Below are 26,499 nucleotides of genomic sequence, written 5' to 3'. Positions count from 1 at the left end.
CTTTTTGGCAATATTTCAAAGACGGGGGCTAACTTAAAAAAAAAGAGTAACATTTTTGAATTCTACCTAAAATTTTACTATATTAATGTTAATTTCCAGGTCATGTGATTTTTTACAATTAAAAAACTACTTGTCATATATATTATAACCATCTAGATAGAGATTTACTACATCATTTTTACAGATAATGTATTACATGAATCCTATATAGACTCAAAATCCGAATCTGCAAAAAAAGAGATGGGGATTCGTATTTAAGATTTTAAAGTCAAGTTAGTGGAGGTACTAATTTTAGCTCTAGTATGCTTCCCCCGCGGATGATTGAATTTTCATTATATTTTTTTAGTTGAATATTAATTACTCGAGATATATGAAAGTGAAGTACTTCTTTTATTTTTATAATAATTACTAATCTTATTTATTGACTACAAAAATATTACACTAAGTCTTTGCCGTGTACCATAGAACTAACTTTTTTATTGTATTTTATCTTATAAACAACTAAAATCGGGTGAGAAATACAAAAAATTTAAAGGGGTGTTTCCATCTCAAATGGGCAAAATACTAAAATACAAGTACAATTTTTATTCTCTTGCTTCTATGAAGTATTACATCTTTCTGTGATCCTAACCACTGATTTCATATACGCTTGAAGTGCCGTCTAAACAACCAAAAACACAAAACAAAAAAACATTGACCACGCCTCCGGGTCGCGTACGGATAGACAAATGTAAACGGAATAAAGAGATGCGAAATTGTTTTTGTATACGGGGTTCCTTACCAGCAGTATGTCACAGACTATTGCCCAGTTCAGATTGAGAGTGACCTGACCGAGGAAGAGCAAAACGTAGCAGAGCACTGTGTGACTAGTGCTGGCGTACGTTGCGGCGAGCAGGAGCGGCGCCGACAGCATTAGGCCCACACCGCAAATCACCGGGTCGATTTTCGGGTACGTCGGCTTCAGCCACTGGCTGAGCATCGCGCCCAGCGTCAAGCCCACGATTCCCGCCAACATGGTCACGGCGCCGAATATTAACGAACTGAAACAGCGTAACAAAATGGCATTTGAGAACATGGTCGCACCAACATCGAACATCCGACACAGACAGACAGATTCTTTCTTTTTTACTGGGAAGCATCCCAGTAATTATAAAATCGTATACCCCAGAGAAGTGGAATCGTTTTTATCCACCGATCATCTAAGCTGTCGTTTCGTTTGTTGCGGCCACGTTTCAAATGACACCGCAGCCGCCCTTACCAGTAGTATGTCGGCGACGATCGCCCATATAAGGTTGAGCGACAGCTGACCGACGAATATGAAGAAGTAGCAGAGGGCGGTACTGTAACGGGCCGTGATCAGAGCAAAGTAGACCAGTGGCCCGGACACCAGGACGCCCATCGCGCATAGGTACGCGTCGATCTTCTCGATTGTCGGACGATAGCGCTGCGCGATCGCGCTGCCCAACGGCACGCCTATTATGCCCGATATCATGCACACAATCCCGAATTGGTACGATGATCTGCGGATACAATGTTAATGATGCTCGGAGACGGAGACAAGTCGCAATCTTCATTCGACGTTGTTTATTATAAAGATAAAAACGAATTTATTTACATAATTACTTTAGATAAGGAGGAATCTGCAATAAATGCACGAACAGGATTATCAAACACCATAACGGTGCGACGGCATATCTAATGTTATCAAAGTAACTGTTGTAAAGAAAATTCTTCACTCAAAGTCACTCCTAAAGAAGCGTTTGTGTTAATTTAACTTGGCCGGTTTCGTCGAGGAATGTAATGACTGTAATTAACAAATCATAGTCAATTTGAAAATTGTAAATTTTATAATTATGGACTCCATTAAACCTCTTGTAGCAGTTTAGATACGGAAATTACAAAATTATACTCAGCCAAATTCATTTAAATATCTCTTACCAATGTTTTTACCACAGAACACAATATTTGTTCATCTTAATTATTGTGTAATTAAACTAGTTTAAAGTATATTTTCTTAATGTTAACATGGCATGTAACAGTAGACATTACTGATAACATTGTGTGCATTATAACATTGCATTTACGCAAGTGTATATTGTTCACCTGTAACTAGAACACTTAATTTTATTGCCTTAACTCACTTTGACATGAAAACACAAAACATTTTGTTTAATGGAAATATAAATGGACGAAACGTGTAGTGTATAATTAAAAATGTATTTGATATCTTTAATAAATATTTGAATGCTGCTACTGATTACGGCTTGTCTCACCACAAAAAAGGAAAAAACAATTAAAATATAATTTGGCTTCTTACTTATCATTGCTGCCGGAAGACGATCCTTGCAGTGCGATGCCTTTATCTATGAACAAAGGTCCCCACCATGCCAAAGCTCCAGCCACAAATGACACGCATGTAAATCCGGCAGTGGACAACATAAAACTTTTACTGAAACGAAATGAAATTACATTAAAAAATAATATAACTTAATAATATGTGTGAAATAACAACAGTCATAGCCAAAAATATGGAGCACATATTAGTCTTCTGTGAAAGAAGTGCAAATTCTAAATTTCGATTATTTAATTCCTGCATTCCTCTCAATTCACAAATGAAACTGCCATAACTACGAACCAGCCACTGGGCGTTGCAATTTCTTATAAAACTCTCTTGTGCAGAGACACACAATATTATGCAAATAATAATTAAGAAACCGTAGAAAAAACATTTTTTCAATCTAGTTGCCTATTAAAATTGGTGGACCAGTAAATGACATAATTGTTAGGAGAAAACTTGGAAAAGCTGATTTAAAAGAATGTAACATCGCAAAGAATCCAAAAGGAATGTTAAGTCTTGTTTAGAATGTCCCAAGGATTTCGCAGAAGAATTTTGGTAATATATTGTGTAGTCTGACGATTCCAATTTACAAGAAAGTTCTATTTTACATTTATGTAATATTCTAACCAATAATATTTAAAAATTTATCATTAAACATTAAAATATTCTTTTTAAAACCTAGGGTGGCATATGTTATATTGAAAGGGAGTACCTTAGAATTTTATGGTGTAGTGTTAAATGGGGGCTGTTGGAGTATTATACATTTGTGAAGAACTAAAGAATAAGCAAAAAAAAGTATTATCGGTACTGGAAATCAATATGCACAATCCTTTGGGTAACATATCAACGATCCCATTAATTAGTGGTTTAAGGGGAATCAAATGATGCTGATGGAATGGGACGCTATAACCATTGGTAAGTGCCTGTCCTGTGGATAGATCTGACTCAATCTGACTGAGCATCAGTGGTGTCACTTGTGAAGAAAGATAGATACATAATTTAAAATCGTGTACAAACCTAAAAGTTGCTCTGGAAAAACAATGAAATGCAATAACTATCGATCAGTATTTAACTTTAGGAGGAAAAATCACAGTAATAAAACCGAAAGATGGACCTATTAATATTATTAAAAAATAAATAAAAGTAAAGATAAGTTTCTCATATTTTTAACCAAAGCGTATGTTATTGTAAAATAGAACCTTTCTACTGAAATTTTTATAAAAGAAATTGATTCAATTTTGGAATGTGTTAATTAAAATAAATATAAATATTTTTCTTTGGAAAAGTCAATGTGCATAACATAATTATTAAAAAAACAATGTGAAATTAAAATAAAGAAATAATAAACAATTATAAATAAAGGGTTTAGGTAGAAAATAAACACGATTAAAGAAAACTGTTTCATCAGAAATACATTCATCAATTTGTTCGCTAGATGGCGCCAGCGTCCGCATGTAATTCCCATGAATTAAATAAATTCAAAACTTACTTCTGGACGATGTCGACGACGTCCTCGATCCACGGCGTCGTTTCCATGTGGCCGCTTCCCTCGATCTGTCCACGTTCCGGATCTTCGAGGACGAACAGGATGAGCAGGACGGCAATTAATCCGAGGACGGGCGTCACCCTGAGGGCCCATTGCCAGGAGCCGATCGCCTGTGCCGTCTTCGAACCTACTATGTAACCCAAACCGCTGAAAAAATAAATTGACATAAACATTAATCCAAAATTAGACTTTTATCGAAACCGAAACGACGACCATTAAAAACTCGTGTTTAACATAAAGAAGCCACACGAAACGGTCTCCCGAATAAATATTTATTCTTATTAAGTCATTTTTCTTTTGACTGTTCCGATATTTGTGTGTACGGAAGTCGCGGACCGGATGTGAGCCGGCACGATGAAAACACGATTGCGTAATAATGATGAACTTTCACACTGCGACACAGGTGGGTACTGTTTGGTTGCGAGTTGTGATGGTGCTCCCATGCATGATCGGCGGACCGCGTGTGATTGCTACTTCTTTAATAATCACAATGATTATAACGTTTTTATATTTATTCAAGGAACTGGTGATTAACATGTACTTTTACTTTTTATGTAAGCTTCTTAGTCACAACCTAATAATACTCTAAATAATACACAAAGTATTTTAAAAAAATGTAATTGTATTTAAATAAATGACCATTTTATTCGTCGAATACAAAACACACACGAAGAGTCGATATTTATCGCGTGGACGCCCTCGTAATTTCAATGGGAAAAGATTATCTGTTCAGATAATCAAGGCGACATCGAATGGTTTCCAAACTCGATGAAGTGTTCCCAGATTTAACTAATAAAAGTAGCTTGCTAGCTCCATATTAGACGGGGCGGATAAAACATTCTTTATTGTGCTCTGTTGGGTAGTTTAATGCTCCCTGAACGATAACATCTAGAATAGATCTGACGGGAAAAACAACAATAGACAAACAAGACGGTTAAACTAAATCGCTTGGTGCGTAATATAACTTGGATGAACGAGATGGAGATGAAACAATTTGATGTTTACAAATAAAGAAAACTTATTGCATTTACTAATTGAATGGAGGTATAACGGCAAATAGTAATTACAATCGGTTTTAATGTGAGTAGAGCAATTATCAGTTTAGAAATGTGTAACTGTAATTGGGAAAGGAAAATCACTAAAATATTTAACTAATTAGTGTAATAATTAGGAGAGGTTATTTCCGTAAAAGTAGATGGGTATTCCAAGTTTGCTTTCATTAATTAATAAACTAAATTATAATTATATTGTTATAATCATATCATGCGTGACATATTTCGCAGAGCATATTTAGTTTATTAAAAAAATATCCGGTTTTAATTTTACGCAATTATAATGGTCATTTAAATAAAAATCTTACAAAAATGATATATATTTTTTATTTTTAAAATTCTGAATTTATGCCTGCTTTCTTATAATAAAATGACAAATATTCAATGGAATCAAGGTAAATTAATCTTAAAGCTTAATTACTATAACATATGAACATATCAATCTTTGTGTTTCAGCTGGTTTTCGTTAATAAATTTTTTAACTGCATAATTTCAGTATTATTCAAATTTTTTATTTAGTATTTGAATTGAATCTGTATGTACAAATTGGAATTGACTTAAATTATAAAAGGACTAAGATTGTTTTTACACAAAACCATTCCAATTTCTCGTTAAGTTCAGTATATTAAGTTGTATATGGACTGAATTTTAAGCGAATATTTTGACATATTTTGAATGTGCATTTGATATGATTCTAAGATTTGAGATAGAAAATGTCAAGAACACTACTTTCAAAAGTTTTACAGACTAGTTCTGCTGCTATACTTTTGTTGTCTGGTTAATTACTTTTACAATTAGTTATAATTATTAAATTGCTCTGGAGACAAATACAACTTTATCGTGGATTTTTAGTTGATTAAACAGGAATTACTACAATTTAAATTTTTTTTCTATAAAATTCATTCGTTTTTACACTGCGAGGCCTAAAATTTCTGATGAAATATGAAAATTAAAAAAGTGAAATGCTATTATTATACAAAATTATTTTAATCGTCTTAATATAGTATATTTATTAATCAATTTTGCAATCATTTGAAAATTTCATTCCAAAAATGTTTATACATAATAAATTAATGTATATCAATTTCTGATTATGAAATAAATGAAAAACCTTCTTAATAATGCAATATTAAACACATACCTTCCTACAGGGATGGCGAAATAGAAAAAGGCCAGCATTTTTGAGCGGACATCACTAACGAAAAGGTCACTTATTATTGTCGGTGCGATAGTGGAATAACTCGCTTCGCCAATTCCGACCAAAGCTCTGAAGAGCAGGAACCAATAGAAATTCTGAAACAACAAATAACATCAAGGCATTTATTTTTATTTTTTTTTTTTTTGGTAAATGAATCAATCAAATTACTTACAGACATGAAAGATCCACAGAGTGTGGTGACGCTCCACAGGAAGACGCCTGCTCCCATGATCCATCTCCTGCTGTATCTGTCGCCGAGATAGCCGAAAAGTGGCGCAAAAATCATGTAGCTTACAATGAAAGCCGTTTGCAACAAACCACCACGGCTGTGGTCTATGTGGTAGTATTCCATAATATCTTCTAGTATTCCTGAAAAGGAGAAAAAATAAAATTATTTTCTACATTATTACTGGTAATATTCAGTAATCGATTGTTGTTTTATTTATAAAGAATAAAATTTATTAAAAAAATATAATAGATATTAAAAGTATTTATTTATTATTGACAGAGAGATTTTGTATTAAATCCGTGTTAAACTTAGTTTCTTAAAGTGAGTTTCCATGACACAGTAAAGGTCACTAACACATGCATATTTTATTAGTATCAATAATGGATTTGTTAGTAAAAATATTTTTCTGTTATTGTAGATATATTTTATTATTCAACTTCAAGAAAGAAGTTTTATAATCAGAAAAATTATTCATTCACAATATTTTTATTGCTTTATTTCTAATGGACAAAATTATATTAAAATAGATAATAGATATTTAAAAGGATATATGTATTGTTGTTAATGTACTATTGAATTCACTTTTTTAAATCACACTTCTATCTAAAGGTTACTAACATTTTTATATTTTATTAGTATCAATATGGATTTGTTTGTAAAAATATTGATACAATACTATTTCATAGAACAATATCATTTGATATTTAATATAACAAATTAAAATAACGTGCTATTTGACAGATTATTGAATATAATGAGAGGCTTTCAAAACTAAAAAAAATAATCACAATTATTTATACCTTATATTTTTTAACGCTTTACTTATGATTTATAAAATTATTTATCAAAAAATATAATAGATGACTAAAATTTATCAGATAACATATGATAAACGTTTTATCACAATATGTATTTAATAAAAAATAGCAAAACAAGAATTCACAAACATGATAAATAATCAATATAGATTATTTATGAAGTATTATTATGACTTTTTTTTTAAAATACAATAAAAACTTAAAAACTTAGACTTACTAAAAATCATTTTAGTTCCTAAAATTGTACTTTAAATTGAACTTTTAATAACAACAAAGAATTATTAAAATTAATAAAGAAAAATTAATTAACACAACAAAAATGAACTAAAAATTACAAATTTATTTAAGATTTTAATAGTTATATAAATATATAACTTTTAAATATTTACTTTAGAATGGATAGATTATACATAAAAATCAAATTCGTTTTAAATATGAACTGCAGGCAAAAAATAGGGGATATTGAATTTTCGCCACCTCAACCGAATACTTTTAAAAATTTTCTGGTTTAGTATGGCGAGCGTTTCAGGCTATTACTTTTTCAAATATGTGTTTTACCACTCATAATAAAATTCAAAACAATTTCTTATTACTGGCAAACGATTTAAACATTTTAGTTATTTTTCTTATTTCCTCGAGTCGTTCATTTGGGGCGGCCCAAGGCCTGAGCAGGATGGACAAAAGTACACAACCGTCAGGCAAGACCGTCGCATTACACAAAATGCAATAAAGGGCACCACAATATCTGGTGGAAGAGTGTCTGTTACAACTATTCACTGGCACTGTATTCTGATCAGTTCAGGTATGCTTTGCATAATGATTCGAGACGAGTTAGGATCTGGAGACTAAGAAACCTTCCAAAACATAGCGAATTTGTCGAAGAAGTTCACGGTTTTAGAGGTTATTCGATAATGGTTTGGTATAGCTATAGGTATAGGTCGCCGGACGCACGTTTGTGACGGCAACTTGAACAGTGAAATGTACAGAAAAGACATTATTACAAACATTATTATTAACATTTCCGAGGAGGTAGGCACGGAATTCCGTGTCATTAACACGATGAAAGAACTTGAAATTTCACACCTTTCTTCGCCATCAATGTCCCCGACCTGAATCCCACCGTACACAAAAGTAAATCATATAAAAAATATTTCAAATTGAATATAATAAACCATCAAGTTATTCATAAGATGGAACTTTTTACTATAAATTTATATAATGAATTTTAAAATAAAACAAAGTAATTTTTCAGAATTAATTAATAATTATAAATGAGTAACTGGAAATAAGAAAGTATGGAATATAAACGATTTGAATAGCCTAAATAACAAATACAAAATATTTAAAGGGAGATAATAAAAAATCAATCATTAAATTGCTAAAATCAGTACCCCCAAAAATTTAAATTATAAAGGTAGCAATTATTTACGTTAAAAATATTACAAAATACAATTCGTCAATTTCCTATACAGCCAATAATTAAATTGCAAAACTTACTCAATTTTCATTTCCGTCGCGCAAACCGCCCGAAGGGAACGGGGACTCCCCCACATTGCGACTACACGTGCCACCCAATCCAATATTCCAATTCCAACTTTTTATTAAGTGTCACTCTCCCGCCTCCCATCTATATTGCGTCCGGAGAGTGGGACTCCTTTCTCCTGCACCGACGCCTCTTATCTCCGTAATTAAAATTTGCGACGTTTTGAAAGTCAGATTTTCTCGTTGAATTTTCCCAAAATCTGATACCGAACAAAACGAGCGTGGCTTTATTGGGCGCGCTCCGATTATAATGTGAGGCGGAAGCGTCTGCGGCAACGACGACGGTTCTTTATGGAAATTTCAATAAGGCGGGGGGCTGAAGGTGGGTTGTGACGTAATTAAGCCACCGAACAACGACCATTTCGTAATATTCGTTAATATTAAAACTTGAAACACCTCATTAAATCCACTTCTGCATGTATATTTACAAAGGCAGATAGAAATGTGTTTCGTCTTTCTTTTCTTTTTTGTTTTCCATGTGAAAAGTATCCCTCCCCGGCTTATGCGTTACGTTGCCCGTTGCCCCGAGGACCGATCCATTTAATTAACAGAGTGTAATCTCCGGGAAAGCAACAAAACGTTACGGGGGATCGAAAAGTGGGCCAATCCATCAAAATGGGAGCGGAGATGCGTCTGTTTGTTATGACTTTATTGGGAATGGAGGGATGTGAAAAACATCATGTGCAGTTTCAATGCCTCAGGGCACATACAACGTTTCCGTATTTAATATCATTTACATTACATTTTGCGTCTCTAATTCCGGCGTGAAAATAATACTACTAAAAACAGTATGAAATAAAAAAGCATATATTACACATTCTCTTTTGATTGGAAGGCTGGAAAAAGTTGGACATCGCCAAAAATTAAAGAATCAAAAGATTCAATTGGCGGAGATATTCCAGACACAGTGCTTCAAAAAATTTTAATGCAATAAGTGAAAAAGATTTGAAAAAATCACTGAACCCTTAAGAGGTATTGATCCAGAAAATAACTTGAATAAGAATAAGAGGGTAGGAAGTTAAACATGCAGATATTGTAAATGCGCTTTCAATGACAATGCAATAAAGTGAAGACAATAATTTCCTCATGAAAACGTATCGCTTCTAAGAAAGCTCAAAATAAGCAACAGGCATAGTTGCTTTAAAACAAACAAAAGTTCTTCGGCTATGTTTTTATTTTTTATTTTTTTTTTTTTGAAAATACGTATTCCTTTTGTTTTCTATTTTAATTCAATTCTAAAAAAACTACAGTTTTGTTAAATTCTTAGTGATTTTCATAATAAATAAAATCTCAGGTTAGAATAGTCCGGATACATAGTAAAATGATACGATATTTGCCAGACTATCGAAGTTATACTGTAATCGACTTCAGTAGACTAAACAATTGGTTAAATATTTTTTATTAGATACTTTAGCAATTTGATAAATATGTCATAATAAATGATTCATTCACAATTTATAATAAATACGAAACAACTTTTTAAATTATAAAAAAGCATTTGAAATAATTTTTTTAATAGTCAGTTAAAAAAACAATTTTTATAATTTAATTACGTTACTTTATATTTGACGTATTTACGATCATATTTTTATTTTATAATAATAAATATTTTTATATTTACATAATCTGTTCTACGTTATCGGGAATCATTCGATTTATATTGTTATAACAAAACAATTGCGAAAAATACCGATTTCTAATCTTATCTACTATAGCATATACATAATATTTAAATACTTTTAAAAAACAATAACTATTACAATCACTTCGAAATTTATGTTATTGAGTGTAATAATTCTGATATTATTTATTTTGTTCTATTTTAATATTTCATATGAACTTAAATTAAATATTCATTTTGAATTAAGATTCAAATGGTTTTAATACAAGTTAAAACATTTTTCACTGAACTTATCATGCATTACATAATATTAAAATTTCAATACGTATGTAAATTATTTAACTATTATTATTATAAACATAAATAAATAAATATTCGAGAAATATATTTTTTGTTAAATATAAAATCAAAAATTCCAATTGTGGGAATTCAAAGAAAAAAGATAAATTAAAATGTCAGTTAAAATTACAAAATATTTATGTTATGAAATTTTAAAATTAACCAAAATTAAAATCATATTTCTAATAAAAAATAATTAATAATATATTATATATATATATATATATATATATGATAGATTAGCGACTGTTAATCTGTCTTTTTAGTTTGATTAAAACACTAAATTCACAATAATACGCTTTATTACAACAAACGTAGTTTAACCCTCGACATCTAAAGCTTGACTGTCTGGTTCTTTCTTAAGAACTGCCCCGAATATTAAATGTAAACAAATACTTCAGATTTGCTTATAAAACAAAACTAGTCTAAATAGATGTGAGCACGTCGCATCGGTCCATCGGTGAAGGTGATGACGTAAGCTAACACGGCCTTCCTGACATGTGGGGCGTCCTCGCACCTTCCGCAGTTTTGCAAAGATTCACCTGACACCGGTAATCTGTAAACATTATAACAGCAGTACAAGCTCAAAATATATTCGAAGAACTAAGTCTAAACCTTATTTCATTTAACAAAATAGACTGTTATGTGGCACAGTTAACAACCACTAGAAGCTCAGAGGCGGCTCAACCATCAACAGGTCTGTTACACCCATGACTCTCAAGTGCTATCAAAAGATACCATATTCTAGCCAGGAGCTCAGAGGCGGTTCAACCACTACCAGGTCTATTACCCGCTTGTCTCACAGACCCAGAACACAACAATCTAAGCCTGCAGAGCAGGGACCTTAAAAATAGCCTGCCAAGCAGGGACCTTTAAACATAGCCTGCAAAGTAGGGACCTCAAACATAGCCTGCGACGCAGGGACCTTAAAAATAGCCTGCCGAGCAGGGACCTTAATCATAGCCTACTAAGCAGGGACCTTTACACATAGCCTGATACACAGGGACCTTAAACAGCCTACTAAGCAGGGACCTTTACACACATTCACTCATCAATCTTATTAAATAAATCTATATCCATCATACCTTATAGAATTTCTGTATCTGGCCAGGTTCGTAACTGTTCATGCGCTGCTGTTGTAGTTCTACCTCGGCTGCCAATCCTTCGGAGTGCGTACCTCTCATTAGGTAAACAATGCGTTACCTCAAAGGGTCCGTGATACTTTGGTTTCAACTTTCCTCTATTCGACAGCTAATAGCGACATCTAATCCCAACGAACTTGCTTATTTACATGTCCATTCAAAAGATTTTTCCTCACGTAACAGTGCAGATATCGGTGCTGTTAAAGTTGCAAAGTTTTTCACAAGATGTCTAAAATATCCAGCCAGTCCTTTTTCGATCACACCTAAATATTTCACAGATGTTTGGAAAAAGTTACATTTTTGTATATTTAAGGGCGTCAATGTCCTTTCTTAAATTCTTAAGACATTCTTGAATGGGTCGAGCAGGGCACAACACATCATCAACATAAACAAACGTAATATCGTCTTTAAGTGGTCCAAGGGCTTTAACGATGGCGCTCTGATAATCTGATGAAGAGTTTATGAGATCAAACGGCATTCGGTTGTTCTTTTATTTCTTTCGTAACCCACTCGTCCATTCCTGACAAATTCAAGTCATATTCCTCAAATGCAATTTCTAAATCTTACAAGTCGAAACTGCGCTGCAGCCACACTTAAACCTTCTGCGCAGCCATCTTCAATATTGCTTAAGTAGTTTGGGCGTTGTCCATTGTCGATAAAATTTTCATGTTTTGTTTTTGGAATCTGTTGTTACTTTCTTGCTGCATTTTGAATAATAACGCCATATTATTGTCTTTCTCAGATGCCTTTCTGTTCACAACGTTCGGACTCACTACGCGTTTGCATTTTTCACTATTGTCTTTCGTTCACAAAGAAACACAAAAAAAAATTATTTTTTTAGATCCTTTCTTCCGGAAATAATTCACGAGAAGATATCCTTTATCCCACTTCTGATGATAGATTAGCGACTGTTAATCTGTCTTTTTAGTTTGATTAAAACACTAAATTCACAATAATACGCTTTATTACAACAAACGTAGTTTAACCCTCGACATCTAAAGCTTGACTGTCTGGTTCTTTCTTAAGAACTGCCCCGAATATTAAATGTAAACAAATACTTCAGATTTGCTTATAAAACAAAACTAGTCTAAATAGATGTGAGCACGTCGCATCGGTCCATCGGTGAAGGTGATGACGTAAGCTAACATATATATATATATATATATATATATGAGTGATATTTGAGACACTTAAATAAAAAATACTGAGAGCTTTATTTGACGTGTGAGAAAAACTATTTGTGTTAATATTTAATAAAATCAATGTACTTTAAGAATATTTTTTTTACTTATTTTAACGATTTTTCTATATATAAATGTCTTCAATACTGACATTTTAATATTTTATCATATACAAAAAAATCATTATTAAAGAGAATTTATTTAATTACAATTATTTACATTAATTTTATAAAAAAGTATCTTTCAAATAGGTATTTTAAAATTGCATAATTTAAAATGAATTTCAAATAAAATTAATTATTAAGTGCATAAAAACTAAGATATGAAAACAAGCTAAACGAAATCATGTAGTACAGAAAACATATGCTCCCAGTTTTATGTGCGAAATAACTTCCCACGACCGTTCCACCATTAGCCAAAGGGGGCAGGAGAGCGGTTTTCGCCGCGCCATACATCAAACTTACGAAATAACGCGGGGCGGCACAAAGTGGCCGTTTGCACGGTGCCCCGGACGGTCGTAACTCACGTTTTTAATCGGGCCCGCGTGCATATAAACCTTACCCCCGTTTAGTTTGCTGTCGCCGCGAAACCACGACCAGATGGGAACTTTAAAAGCACAGAAGAAAGGTGGTGGTTTACTTCATGTATTATGTACTTAGTAAAAACAACGGTACAAAGTATCGGTGCATTAGATAGAAACGTTCATTTATCTTTCTGTTTCAGTCAACGAATCTAACGTCTTTGAAAATGGGAAGAGTTTCTATGAAACAGACTTGACTTGAGATGAAAAAACTATTATTGTGTTAAATACTATTTTACTTTATTTTGGAAAGGTTACCATAAGGAAATTACCAACAATTTTTCAAAAAGCATTGTTTCTATAATAATAATAATAATAATAATAATAATAATAATAATCGGTTACACTTATTTTCATTAATATCTTTGTAATTATTACCTGTCTCAAATTGATTTACTTTGGTTATTACGAATATTTTCAAACCAGTTAGAGAGAAACAAACTTAAGTGCCCAGACTTGAGTTTTCTTTTGAACGTTTGTGAAATACTGCTTTTTTGGTAGATTTCAAAAGTGTTTTAATTTCGAGTATTCCTAGACCATATAGAGGAAAGAAAAGTGTAATAATTTTAACATTTATATGTTTCTTGATAAACTTTTAATTTCTCACTTAACACTCACTCACAAAACTCACGTTATTTAGGCCACCATATTAGGTGTGGCCCTTAATGTTAAATGTGTTATTTTATTTTAACAGATACGTCAAGTTTATAATAAAAAAAAAATTCTCAAGATAATAAATAAATCTCTTCAATCTATCTTTAATTGGTAAATTAGGAAGAAAAAATGATTTGTTTGATATCAGTTTTGTCATGTCCACTAATGACATTAAACACTTATAAATATTTAACATGTTTCTGTCAGTGAGGTTTTTATCATATTTTTTTCTATACCTATTCCATTGATAGCTTGTGAGACATGAATGTATTTGTCCACCAGGTACATTTTTATAAATAAATAAATATTTATAAATAATTATTTATTTAGTAGTTCATTCATTAATAGTATCAATAAAATGATGTTGTCTTAAACACTTTTTTACACATTTTATTAACTTCAAATAATATTGATTGACCAATTATCTGAAAATAAGTCAATCACAGAATATACGAGAATTAGCTTCAATATTTTTGATATTTACGGTTATTACTATGTAAAATTCATTGTTTACCATTTTATCAATTTATAGTTAATTGTGCTCTGTTTTAAATATAATATTGTAACAAAATTTTTATTTTATGTATTTTTAACGGATTCTAGCCAGCGTAGATACTTTTTGTGAGACATCAGCAAAATGAAACTGCTGGACCGGGCCTATTTGAGAAATTGAACAGACCAACTAGCTATTAATTAAGAATTGAATTGTCCGTCCGCAACAACAAATCTGTTGACATTCGACCGATCACGGATGTCGTGATAGCGCACATGTGTCGGCGGCAACTCGTGTTTGCCATCCGCAATTTTTAATCGAGCCGAAGTGCAAATAGATTCGAATTGTCGACGACCGGAACACTTCATCTGGAGTCCGCGGGAGACTCGTTATGTAACGCGCCTTCAACTGCAGACGTTCTTTCGCCCAAATTGGACCTGTCAACGTCCATCATCTGTTGCTGTGTAACGTACTTTTTGTGTTTAAATGGACTCAAATTCAATTTTGGCCTCCCCTACTTTCGATCGAAGGGGTGCGTTTTATTCCTTTGTCGTTTGTTCGCGTAAAGTACCTGTAACAAAAAAATATATTTTAGAATACAATTCAATAGTCTCGTAAGTAACTTTATATAAAATAGAAAATCCAGCTAATATAAATCTCTCGAGGACTGAATTTAACCGAAAAACTTACATAAACTAAAAACGTCCCTATATTAAAAACTGAGGAAAAGATAATAAGTCCACAATTCCACTTTAATCCGAGGACAGTTTTCTTTGTTCATCTACATTTTACAAAAATTTTGTATCCGTTTTTCATCAACCCCTAGAAATTCTAATTTCATTACTCATTATTATATTTTCATGTAAAATACTAAAAAATTTTCGAAAATTTAATATTATAATGATGAAATATCAGGTTGCACTATTGTTAGTAAAAATAAAAACAACAAATTCTACTTTAATTACAAAATTTTATTAAATATTAAATTTAAAACCGTAAAATTTAACTATAAAATGGTATAAATAAGCAAAGATTAATTAATTTGTAAAAAAAATGTTACACTTTTATTAAAGAAATTTGCCAAAATTTATGAAAAGTTGGCGAAATATCAACAGAAAATTTTAGATGAAATTAATTCCTTCCTGTCTGCAAAATGTTTTATTTTTTAAAATTTAGGCACGAAATCTAAATAATAGGTCTCAAAACGGTTTGACTGGTTAAAACGTATATTTTGCATATATCCTGTTTCCTATTTTAGAAATTGGAAGGGCGAACACCCCCATCACATCGGACACGTGTCTTTCGTCGGGAACTCAATTTGATTACGGGTGAATCATTGCGCCAACGGGCACGTCCAACCTTTCATCCGCATCGAACCCAGGTGTGTGTGTGTGTGTGTGTGTGTGTGTGTGTGTGTGTGTGCACACGCCCTTTTAGGCACTTGCATTTAACCCCAATATCGATGCCATTAAACCGGTGAACGGTGTGCAATTTTGAACTTGGCCAATTGGTCAAAAACGATCCCGGACAATAGGATGTCGATTTCACGATCGGATTGATTTGACCGCCTTGTTGGCCGCGACGATCTATCGAATCGATAAATCATCGGATTGACGGCTGTGTAATTTATGTAAATTGCTCGTCCAGACGTTTTTCGACGTTCGGAAATGGGTTTTTGTATCGTCACGCCTTCGATTTGGTTCGAATTTACATAGGCAAATCAAATTGGGGAACCTGTTTGTCGTGCGGTTGTTGGTCAAACATTGTAAACGCAGGTAGTTTCGTTACACTGTGGTAGTTTAATTTTTACACCCTTCTTGATTGATCAATAAATGTCCGCCATGAATTAATGGCTTCACATTAAATTGATTAACATTGTTGATGCTTACAATCTTACATGATCTTTATGTAATTGCAGTTAAGTAAGTTAATTATTTGATCTAGGTTTTAATTGTAATTGATGTCATCTTAATTGTCATTAATCTTCTGCTTGGTTTTAATAATATTTTTACAATATTATCATTTTATTTTCAATTATTATATTCATTATCTCAGATACTGGAAAAAGTATTCTACGTTTCTTGTTAATGATTTAAATTTTTACATTATATTTTATTTATTTTTGTCCTAAGTTGTATTTGGACGGATTCCACATTTGCACGCAAGGCAAATAAGCTTTTTATTGATTGTTATATGAGATGAAAAATGGCTGATTACGTTTCTCGTCGAACTGGGCAATGGACTAAAGCTAGTAACCTAGCAAACTAGTACTTAAAAAAGTTTTGATCCAAGATTGATGAGTGTATGTATTGTGAAATTGTACACATTGAATACGCAGTATGAGGCCAAACGAACAATGTAACGTCTCCTTCTCGTAAATTGATTAAGTTCATGAAAAACTTACTCAAAGGCGAGACTGTTTAGTAAATAGAAAATATGTTCTGCTTCTTTATGACAACCCTAGACCGCTTTCCACATTAGAAACTCAAATAAAATTTTAAACTATTCAATGTAAGTTTTATTTTATTAATCATATAGTTCAAATATTTCTCTATGTGACTATTATTTATTTGTCCAATTTTTTAAGTAATAAAGGATTCAATTCTGATGAGGGAATCAACAATTTTTTATTGGCATAAATTTATTTGTAGGACATTAAAAAAAATGTTGGTATTACTTAAAATGTAAATTACATACGAGTTTAACCAATGTTTTTATTTTGTATTTCGTATTTATGATACAGGATGATACATTTTATAACTGTATTTAGGACGGATTGAGATATACATAAACAAAATTAAAAACAATTTAAAGTTAATAACAGACAATTATCTCGGTATATACTAGATAATTATTAATTAATTGGCGACTTTTGTATAAACAAATTGTTTAAAAATTCTCATTTGTCTGGAATCCAAAAAGCAGTTTAAATTAAATATAAAGGTCATCGATTAGATTGCAGTGTATGAAATTGGTACTTGGTACAATATATGATATAATTGATTAGAAAAACCTTCAAATAAATTTAACTAGATGTTTTCTTTAAATTCAGTATATTTTGATTTAATAATATAAAAAGTTTTTTACACTAAAAATAAAATTTCTTCGATACTGTACTTTTTCGAATATTTGAATGTTTTGTGGTACATATTTCTGTATTGCACCACATTTCAAAATTTTAACAGTTTAAATTTAAAATCAAATCTAATCAAAACTCCTAAATTGAGTCCTATAAATGTAAAATAATATAATAAAAGGCTTTAAACTGTGAAAAATTTATTTCAAATAAATTAAAAAGCAGCATTAAAATAATGACTAAAATGTTGAGTTAAATGTTAAACAATGTGATAAGAAAAAACGTTAAAAAGACATTCTTTGTTAAACTGTTTATTTATATATTAATTATAATTTTCACATCAAAATAACGAAATTTGTGATGTTTTGTGAAATCAAAATAAAAATAAAACAAAAAATTGAATAGCAGAAGATTTAATCAAAATTTTTAAAATTTACAAAACATAATTGGGAAATTCTTCAAAAATTCATGACAAATATGTATTGATAATTTTAACATATTTATTAAATTAAAAACACATTTTTCTTTAATAAATCAGAAATATAATTTTCACTTGATGTCAAAATAATCACACCTTCGGACAAAATTCTAAATAAATGATTAGAATAGAGTAAAAATAGGAACCTATAAATTTTTCACATTGAAATAAAAATACAACAAGATTCCAGTTAAATTAAGGGTTTTAAAATTATAATTTATTATTTATTTCAATTTTGTGCCGAAAATACTAAAAAATTATAAAAAAAAAACATTAAAAAGGTAAAAATACGAATTTCCAAATATATATTAACAACACACACGTCTACAAAAGATTCAGAGGCTAAATAAAGAATTACTATCGAAAGTGTTTGGAAAGTGACTAATGGAGTGGTTGCTGGCTCGAATTTCCCGATGATCAGTAAGCGAACCCGGTGCCGCATTCTGTACTGTATGAAAATAACCACCCTAAAATTGTATCGTCGCAACCACGACACGCAACATTCGCACCAGACGAGCACAATTGGATATTTATAGACGTCCATCTGACTGATGCGGACGCCCCCGTCTATTTCCAGCCAGTTCGTTACACGTCCCCGCAAGAATGTCCATCGGGTTTGATTGAACGGATCCTCTGGAATGCATTTCGATTGTTGATCTGGACGCAGAGAACATTTATCTATGTGGATAAGTCGGAGTCGGAAGATGAACGAACAGGTGGAAAAGCTAAAAGAAGCAGACATACACACCGGTCCTGCTTTTTTCAGGGTTAAACCGTAAATAAATCGGCATTATTGGCCAAGGGCGGCTTAAAACTGTCGATAATCCAGAAATAAACGAGTTCTCGGCTTTAGTTTCGCATAAAAAAAAAAATAATAATAATAAACTAGAAACATAATCAACCTCAATTTCCAGAAAAAACTTTTTGCGTTTCGATTTTTATTAAAATACTTGAAATTTATCTGCAATTAGACAGTTACGTACGAATTATAAAATTAAATAAATATTGATAATAATTACAAGATAAATGTAAGTAGAGTACCGACTGTTTGACACAAATTTGTTACAGATTGAAGTGCCAAACAATTAACAAGGTCGACGTTTGTAGCATTGAGTAAGCAATATACGGTTTTTTCCGAAAAAATATTTATAGATATCGCGTGATGGAGTGCCTCTCGAAATAAAACTCGTTACGTTCATTCCAGCATCAGTCAATATTAGTCGTAGGTGACGGGAGCTAATGAATGGGTTCCATTAGGATTTTCGGATGACGAATTTACTGCTCTCATCTGGAAAACAACACGCCATATTTTAACTCCATTAATTGTTACAGTGAGCTTCCAAAAAAGTCCAATATTTATAACAAATTCGCTCAAAATTTAACAATTATCCTAATAATTATCAATTTTTATATTCAAAATTATTATTTACATACTTTCAAGATCTCTTACATAGTTTAATTTAGACTTTTTTATTATAAATTATCATTAGTATCACTAAAAGAAACTAACTACAATTCTACGATATATATCAATAAAAATGTTAACATTATAAAAGGAAAATTTAACTTAAAATACATTTTCTAAGTATAATTCAATAGATTTTAAACGAGTTTATTGTATTTGCTGAATTTTATTAACATTGGAGGGGTTTTTTAAACGAATTTTGAAGAAATAAAGCTTTATTAAATTTACAGTAGTGGACATAATTATAACATTTTATTAAAATATATTTAAAAAAATATGAGCTTTTCTTTATACTTGATACCAGTACTTTCTGTTACTGTTGTATCTATCATGGAACTGGTCAATCAAATTTTATTCTTTAAAAATTGCATCCTTTTTTATTTTTCAATGGGCAGGACATGATAATTGGAATGTCAAAAATCTCATCATGAACTGAAATTAAAGTCAGTCTAGAGGAAAAGGGACTTGCTGAAATTAGTTCAAGTACAGTGAGAAGATGAGAGTATCTTTTTAAGAATGGGTCTAAATTTAATTTATAAAAAATAATGGCTTTGTTTATGTTAAACATTATTATGATTTATTATGATATGGACTAGACCCAATTAAACTGATTTACGTATAGAGATTTATTAAACAAAAATTTGCTTCCACATATGGTATTGAAGAAATTTAGCAGATTTAATTAACCGACTAAAAAGTATCTACGAGATAAAATCTCAGTTTATTATTTACTATTCATTTTAATATTTGCAAAAGTTACAAATTGTTTGTAGTGACGTATATATAAAATTTTATGGTGCACTATCACCGCCGAGATATGAAACAACTAAAAACATGTTTCTCAACTTAAGATGTCTAGCTGGACAAAATCTGACCTGGACCTTTTTGATTGCAAACCCTGATTAAAACCCGATGCACCGAAACTCTCAGTACACAAAAAGCAAAACAATTTTACTATTAAATGTTTTTCAAAATTAATGCAGACACGTTTGATAATGTTTCTTTAATTTTAGGACATTAAAACGTTTAACAGACACAAATGCACATCACAAAGCGTCTATAAAACGGTGATTCAATCTTGATAAACGCCATTCAAGCTGTCGGAATAGTATCAAACCCACGGAACGATTACAATGCATTAAATCACTTAATTTTAAGTGGCGTCCCACGTAACGTGCATCCCACCCTTTTTACCATCGACAATTTGTAGTACGATGAAATTTACGTACGGAAATTTAAATCTCACATCGTTTAATACAGATCGATCCGCAATTGTACTGTTGCCCACTGGCAAAATTTGTGGGCTAATAGAACTAATTTTATTGACCCGAGTGTCAAATATGTTTATGGGTATGAGAAAATATTTCGCTGTTGATTTGTTGCTTGTCCAATCGTATAACGTTGTACTTCAATTGGAACAAAATATGTTCACTAACCTACTAATAAAACATTTGAACAAGAAAATCCATTAAGCCCTTTGCCCTCGCTTATCTTTACGTTCCACCTTGTTCATTATAATAAATTAAGATTAATCTCCCCTGAAAGCGTGTAGTAAAAATAGATGCACTCTCGGTGAATTCCCTAATTCATTTACAAACAACAATAATGCCAACGGGGCACGGTACAAAACGATATTATTGTTTAGGGGAGTATTAACGAAGAAAAACGGGCAAGTCGATGGGATTAGTGCGTTTCACAATTCCACCGGTCCATTGTTTGACTTCCGTATTTGCCTTACGAATGGCCCGGCATAATGGTGCGATATTTATCCGGGACGCCGTTTCCTTGGAGGCTTTTAACGGCGCGAAGATGTGTGAATGTTTATCCGGTCGCGAGATAAAAGGTGATGAAGTCACACGAACTGTTCCATTCAAAACATTCGAATGAAAAATGGGAACTTAATATACACTATACTAAGGATAATTAATTAAAATATAAAGAGAGTTTACTCAAAACTGACGTCTTTAAGGCTTTGACGCGATGTTTAAAATCAAATACACAATAAATGCCTAAGTTCTAATAATAGAAGAGAATAAATAAGAAGACCCTGGTGTATAAATTATGAATCGTAGTCATAATCATGTTGGAACAATTTTAATTCCAAATAAAGGGACGATTTGTAAGATAATTATAGATTACAATGTCAATCTAATACGAAAATTTTGAAAGATGAAAAAAACGTATAGTGTATTTATATAATTTTCTAACGTTCTTTTCTACTGAACTCACAAATATTAATTTATTAAATTGTCAGTTCATTGTACTCTCTGTAGATGTGTAACACCCTAATAAAATTTATTAGCTTAATTCTATTAATGAATAGGAAAGGAATAATTTTAGCCCCTATTTCAATGTATTGTATCTTTTGATATTTATGACGAATATAAAATACATACTCTAACAACAATATAAACTGATCTAACTGAATTTGTTATTGTTCAATTAAAAAATATATATGTTATGAATGAAAAAATGAATCAAATTAAATTTAAACACTGTTTAACATATGGTAGTATGTATGTAGTATAATTTTTAATAAATATTTGGTCAAACAACAAAAATTTATTTTAATGAATATTAATACTTTCTTTTATTCTTTAAATAATAATTATGAGTTAATATTATTTCTTTTGAAAAGTCTGCAAAGCTGAAATGTAAATAAAAAAATTTTTGGTTTAGTTTAATATTCAGTGCTTATATTTTACTATTATAAATTTAAAAACTTAATACTAATAAATAATATGTTTATTAGTAATAGTTTTTATTTAAGTATGTAAAGAAACAAGAAAGTAAATAAAATATTGAACTAATATTCAGTGTACAAATTAATATTTTTCTCTAATAAAAAAAATAAGAATGTTAATTATGAGTGAATATAGTTCATCCTTTTATAAGATATAAGATTTAGTGTATATATTAATATTTTCTTTCAATTTTAAAAAATATATTATTTACGAATGAATATTTTTTTTCCTCATAAGCGCAATAAAAAACAAAATTTAAATTAAATATTATACTTGGTATATATTTAATGAACATATTAAAATGTTCCTCCAGTTAAAAAAATATATTATTTATGAATTTTTCCTCATAAGTATGCAGAGACAAAAATGTATATAAAATATTTGACTTGATCCAATATTCAGTGCATATATCAATATTTTCCCACAATTTTAGAAAATTAACAAAAAATATTAATTACGAGTAACTACTATTTTTCCTCAAAGAAACGATATGTAACTATTTAAATTAAATATATGACTTGGTTTAACTTGCAATGCATATATTCTTAAAAAATTGAGAAAAAATATTAATAATGAAATAATATTATGATTATTGAAAACTTTGCAAAAAAAAAAACAAAAGTTTTTAATAAAATATTCAGTGCGTGGTAGAAAAATATTCATATCTTATGAATAGTTTACAAAAAAAAAAAAAATTTAAAATTACCAAATCCAGGCTATTTTTGTACAATAATAAGAAAATTATTCTAAACCTGAGTACATATATCATATAAGATTAAAAACTCCAACTAACTAGTACAACTAAAATTGTTTGTCATTGCAACACCAAATTATGCACAATTCGTGTGGCGTGATATTTTTACGTAACACCTGTATATGTACACAACGGATATGGTTATCTGGAAGCTACGAAAAAACAATGATAAGGCAAATATTCACACTTAAATTCACAACTCGAAATTGGACCCGGGTAAACCAAGAATAGTAATTCGAGGTAATTATTTAAGGCAATCCATCTTCGTCCGCCAAAAGTTTCGAAGTCACTTTCGTCAGATCCAACGTCGAGCGTGCCTCCAAGGTCCACGACCTTTGGAGTTTACTCTCGCCTTTGTTGCGCCTTTTAAGCGCAAAAACCGTTCGCGAAAGTTCCGTAACATTTTATTCGATTCAATTCAGGAATTTGTTCTTTCAATGCGTGTACCAGAGGTTCATTGAAATTAATGTACGGATAAAATGCGTAATAATAATAATATTGAAGAAAAAACGTCAAGCCTAATTTGCATATTGGCAGCAAAGATCGTTTGGACGTATTACCAAACAATGACATAAAGTTATTCGATTACCATTTTAGAAATGGTATGGAACTAGTGTTTCACAACAGGTCGAAGGCATAAAACGTTAACTTTTTTTATTGCGGCCGTAAATGTAAATGCATTCCGTTTTATGCCTTTCGGTTGGTCGCGGCAAAATAAAATTACAGAGTTAATTGGTGAGAAACATTTGACTAGAGAATTTTATGTTTCAGTTTGAACTATTTTATTGAAACGCCTTTTTGTTCTGTAAAATAGGTGTATTTTGCATACAAAAAAACACTGCGACCTAAGAACAAGGGAGAACAACTGAAGAACAATAAATAAAAAAGAATATATTTGATTATTAAAAACTGACGTCATTAGTGATGATTGTTACAATGTGAAAATTAATATTAAATGTCTCTAAAAACCTCAACTGCAGTCAAACTTGAATAATTCCAACCATGACTTGCTAGAAAAAAGACATCATGACTACAAAATAAGTATGAATGTACAGGGTGACTAGATAAAGAAGATCGTAGACCATATCTTAATCAAAACATCAGAAGAAAGTGTTGTTTGATCTGTTTTCTATATTTTATTTTTTTATATCAAATGCTATAGAGATGTTCACTGTATTAGATTGATAAATTTTAGGATATCTTGTCATTCTTGTTGTCTTTTAAAGTCCTTTCCAAAACGTGTTCAAAAGTGTATAAAATTTTCTAATTTGTAACTGCAGTGACTGAACGCAAAATTTATCGAATGGTTAACAACTGTATCAGGGATTTTCCCGAAAATTCAACTTATCGAATTTAGTCCCGGATATTTAAATAAAATTATCAAGTAAAATTACACACTACGTCCTACTCTTAACGGTATTACCAACCAATTTCAGTCAAGTTATTGAAGCTGGGTCGCATTTTATTGAAATATTCTTTGGTTTGTAAAATAATTTTTTATATACAAAAAGAAACTAAGAAACTAATTTTAAAAAAATTCTCTAAAAAGTATAATGTGCAAATTTTCACAGTACCATCTCCAGATTTCTCTGGACTAAAAATATAAGTAAATAGATTAATTATAACAATTATATAGAACTGACGTAACGTATGACGTAACTTCTGAAGTAAAAACAACAGATTATTTGCATTAATAAAAATATTGGTGCCGAAATATCGACATCGAAAATCAATCAACGATTAAAGATAAGTTTGTTTACATTTGAACTACTAAAATCAGTCACCTGTAGAAAAATTAAAAAAATCCATCAGAAAATTAAATAATTTAACCTTTTTAAATTAAAAATTCGATTATGTATTACATGAACAATGCAAGGCCGAAACGCGCGAACAGTGCCAAAGATATTTGGCGTAGCGTTTAACGGTTTTTATTTTAATCTGCCGGACTTTCGAATGCAAAGTGAACCTGCGGACATTGTTATGCAATTGCGATTAAAACCAATCGGTAACGTGACCCGGCCGCACATTAAAACAGCATTGTTCACGTATTTTTCCCCATTCTTTGTCATTGAGGCCATTTTTACATTAGTTAACAGTAACACCAACAAATTAACCGCATTGGTATCATCTATTAGAGTGGTGAGCCTAAATCCAAAATTAACCAGAGTATCAATGTGTATTTGATCAATCGATTTTATTACCGAGATAGCATCAAATAAATATATTAGTGGCATTGAGTTGGCGTTATAAAAATGTGGTCTGAGTATCATACGATATGTAAAGGAAGCAACGTAAATTAATCGTGACTGTTTAATGGTTAATTTATAACTCTATGATCTGATATAAAGATTTTAAAAATTCCATTGTACACGCATTAAAAACATTTAATAAACGCAACAGGGCTCATAATTAAATAGTAAATAAATAAATTTAATTTCAAATTGACGTCACTGTCTTGAATTTTTAATATAATGGTTTTACTCAAATGCGATTAATTATAATTACAGATTTTACTTATGTCTGTAAATATGTTAAATATTATGCTGTTCCAAATTGCTTGATTTTGACAGTTATGTGTTTTTCTAGAACAGTTAGAGAAAACCTGGCTTAAGCGTCCTGATACTTAATTTTAAACATTTCCATTGTTTCTGACCTTTTTGAAAAATAAATATCCTTAAAATTTTGAGATATGTACAGCTTAAATAAATTGTCAAAAAATCACATTTCAAAAAATATATAATTTGTATTATATAAAACCAAGATATAACAATATTTATTATTAATAATAATAAATATCTTAAAATTTACAATAAATATCGTTCTATTTTTTACAGAAATAATTTGACAAGGAATAAATATATTTCGAAAAGCTTTTTTCGATATTTTAAAGTAAAATTCAGTTATGGTTCTTATTTGAAATAAAAAGATTGCATAGATTTTCTTAAATTATAAGGATACATCACATATGAGATAAGAATCTTATAGTACTTAAAAATGTGCAAGTAGTAAGTTGGTACTGTTTTCATCATCATATTTTGAATTTACTCAAAATATTCATAAAATAAATAATGATTAATATTAAACTGTAAAAAAAGTAAACATCTCCACGTTCATTTACTTAAAATTGAGATTACTGTCTTGACTCAAAATGTAGACAAATCTATGGTACAAATAAACATTATTTCAAAAATTAATCGTAACTAAATAATTTTATTCCATTATGCTAATTATAAAAATACACTTTACTTA

The 26,499-nt window shown here is 30.7% G+C and overlaps 1 protein-coding gene across 3 annotated transcripts in view; it reads right to left on the bottom strand.

Annotated features, from left to right (window-relative positions):
- LOC109608751 (protein spinster) overlaps positions 1–26,499 on the bottom strand; it is a 54,956-nt gene that overhangs the window by 5,972 nt on the left and 22,485 nt on the right. For 2 of the 3 annotated variants that reach the window (XM_020025284.2, XM_020025283.2), the window contains exons 2-6: positions 6,307–6,503; positions 6,078–6,229; positions 3,828–4,031; positions 2,318–2,449; positions 1,259–1,520 (exon numbers count right to left, since the gene is read on the bottom strand). In XM_020025284.2, coding sequence (XP_019880843.2) covers positions 1,259–1,520; positions 2,318–2,449; positions 3,828–4,031; positions 6,078–6,229; positions 6,307–6,503 — 947 coding nt within the window. Of the gene's footprint in view, positions 1–781; positions 1,041–1,258; positions 1,521–2,317; positions 2,450–3,827; positions 4,032–6,077; positions 6,230–6,306; positions 6,504–26,499 lie in introns of all 3 variants that reach the window. The other variant, XM_020025285.2, reaches the window with a different exon arrangement.

Source organism: Aethina tumida, chromosome 1 (genome assembly GCF_024364675.1).
Source record: "Aethina tumida isolate Nest 87 chromosome 1, icAetTumi1.1, whole genome shotgun sequence".
Taxonomy (NCBI): domain Eukaryota; kingdom Metazoa; phylum Arthropoda; class Insecta; order Coleoptera; family Nitidulidae; genus Aethina; species Aethina tumida.
This window is presented reverse-complemented; position numbering and strand designations above follow the sequence as displayed.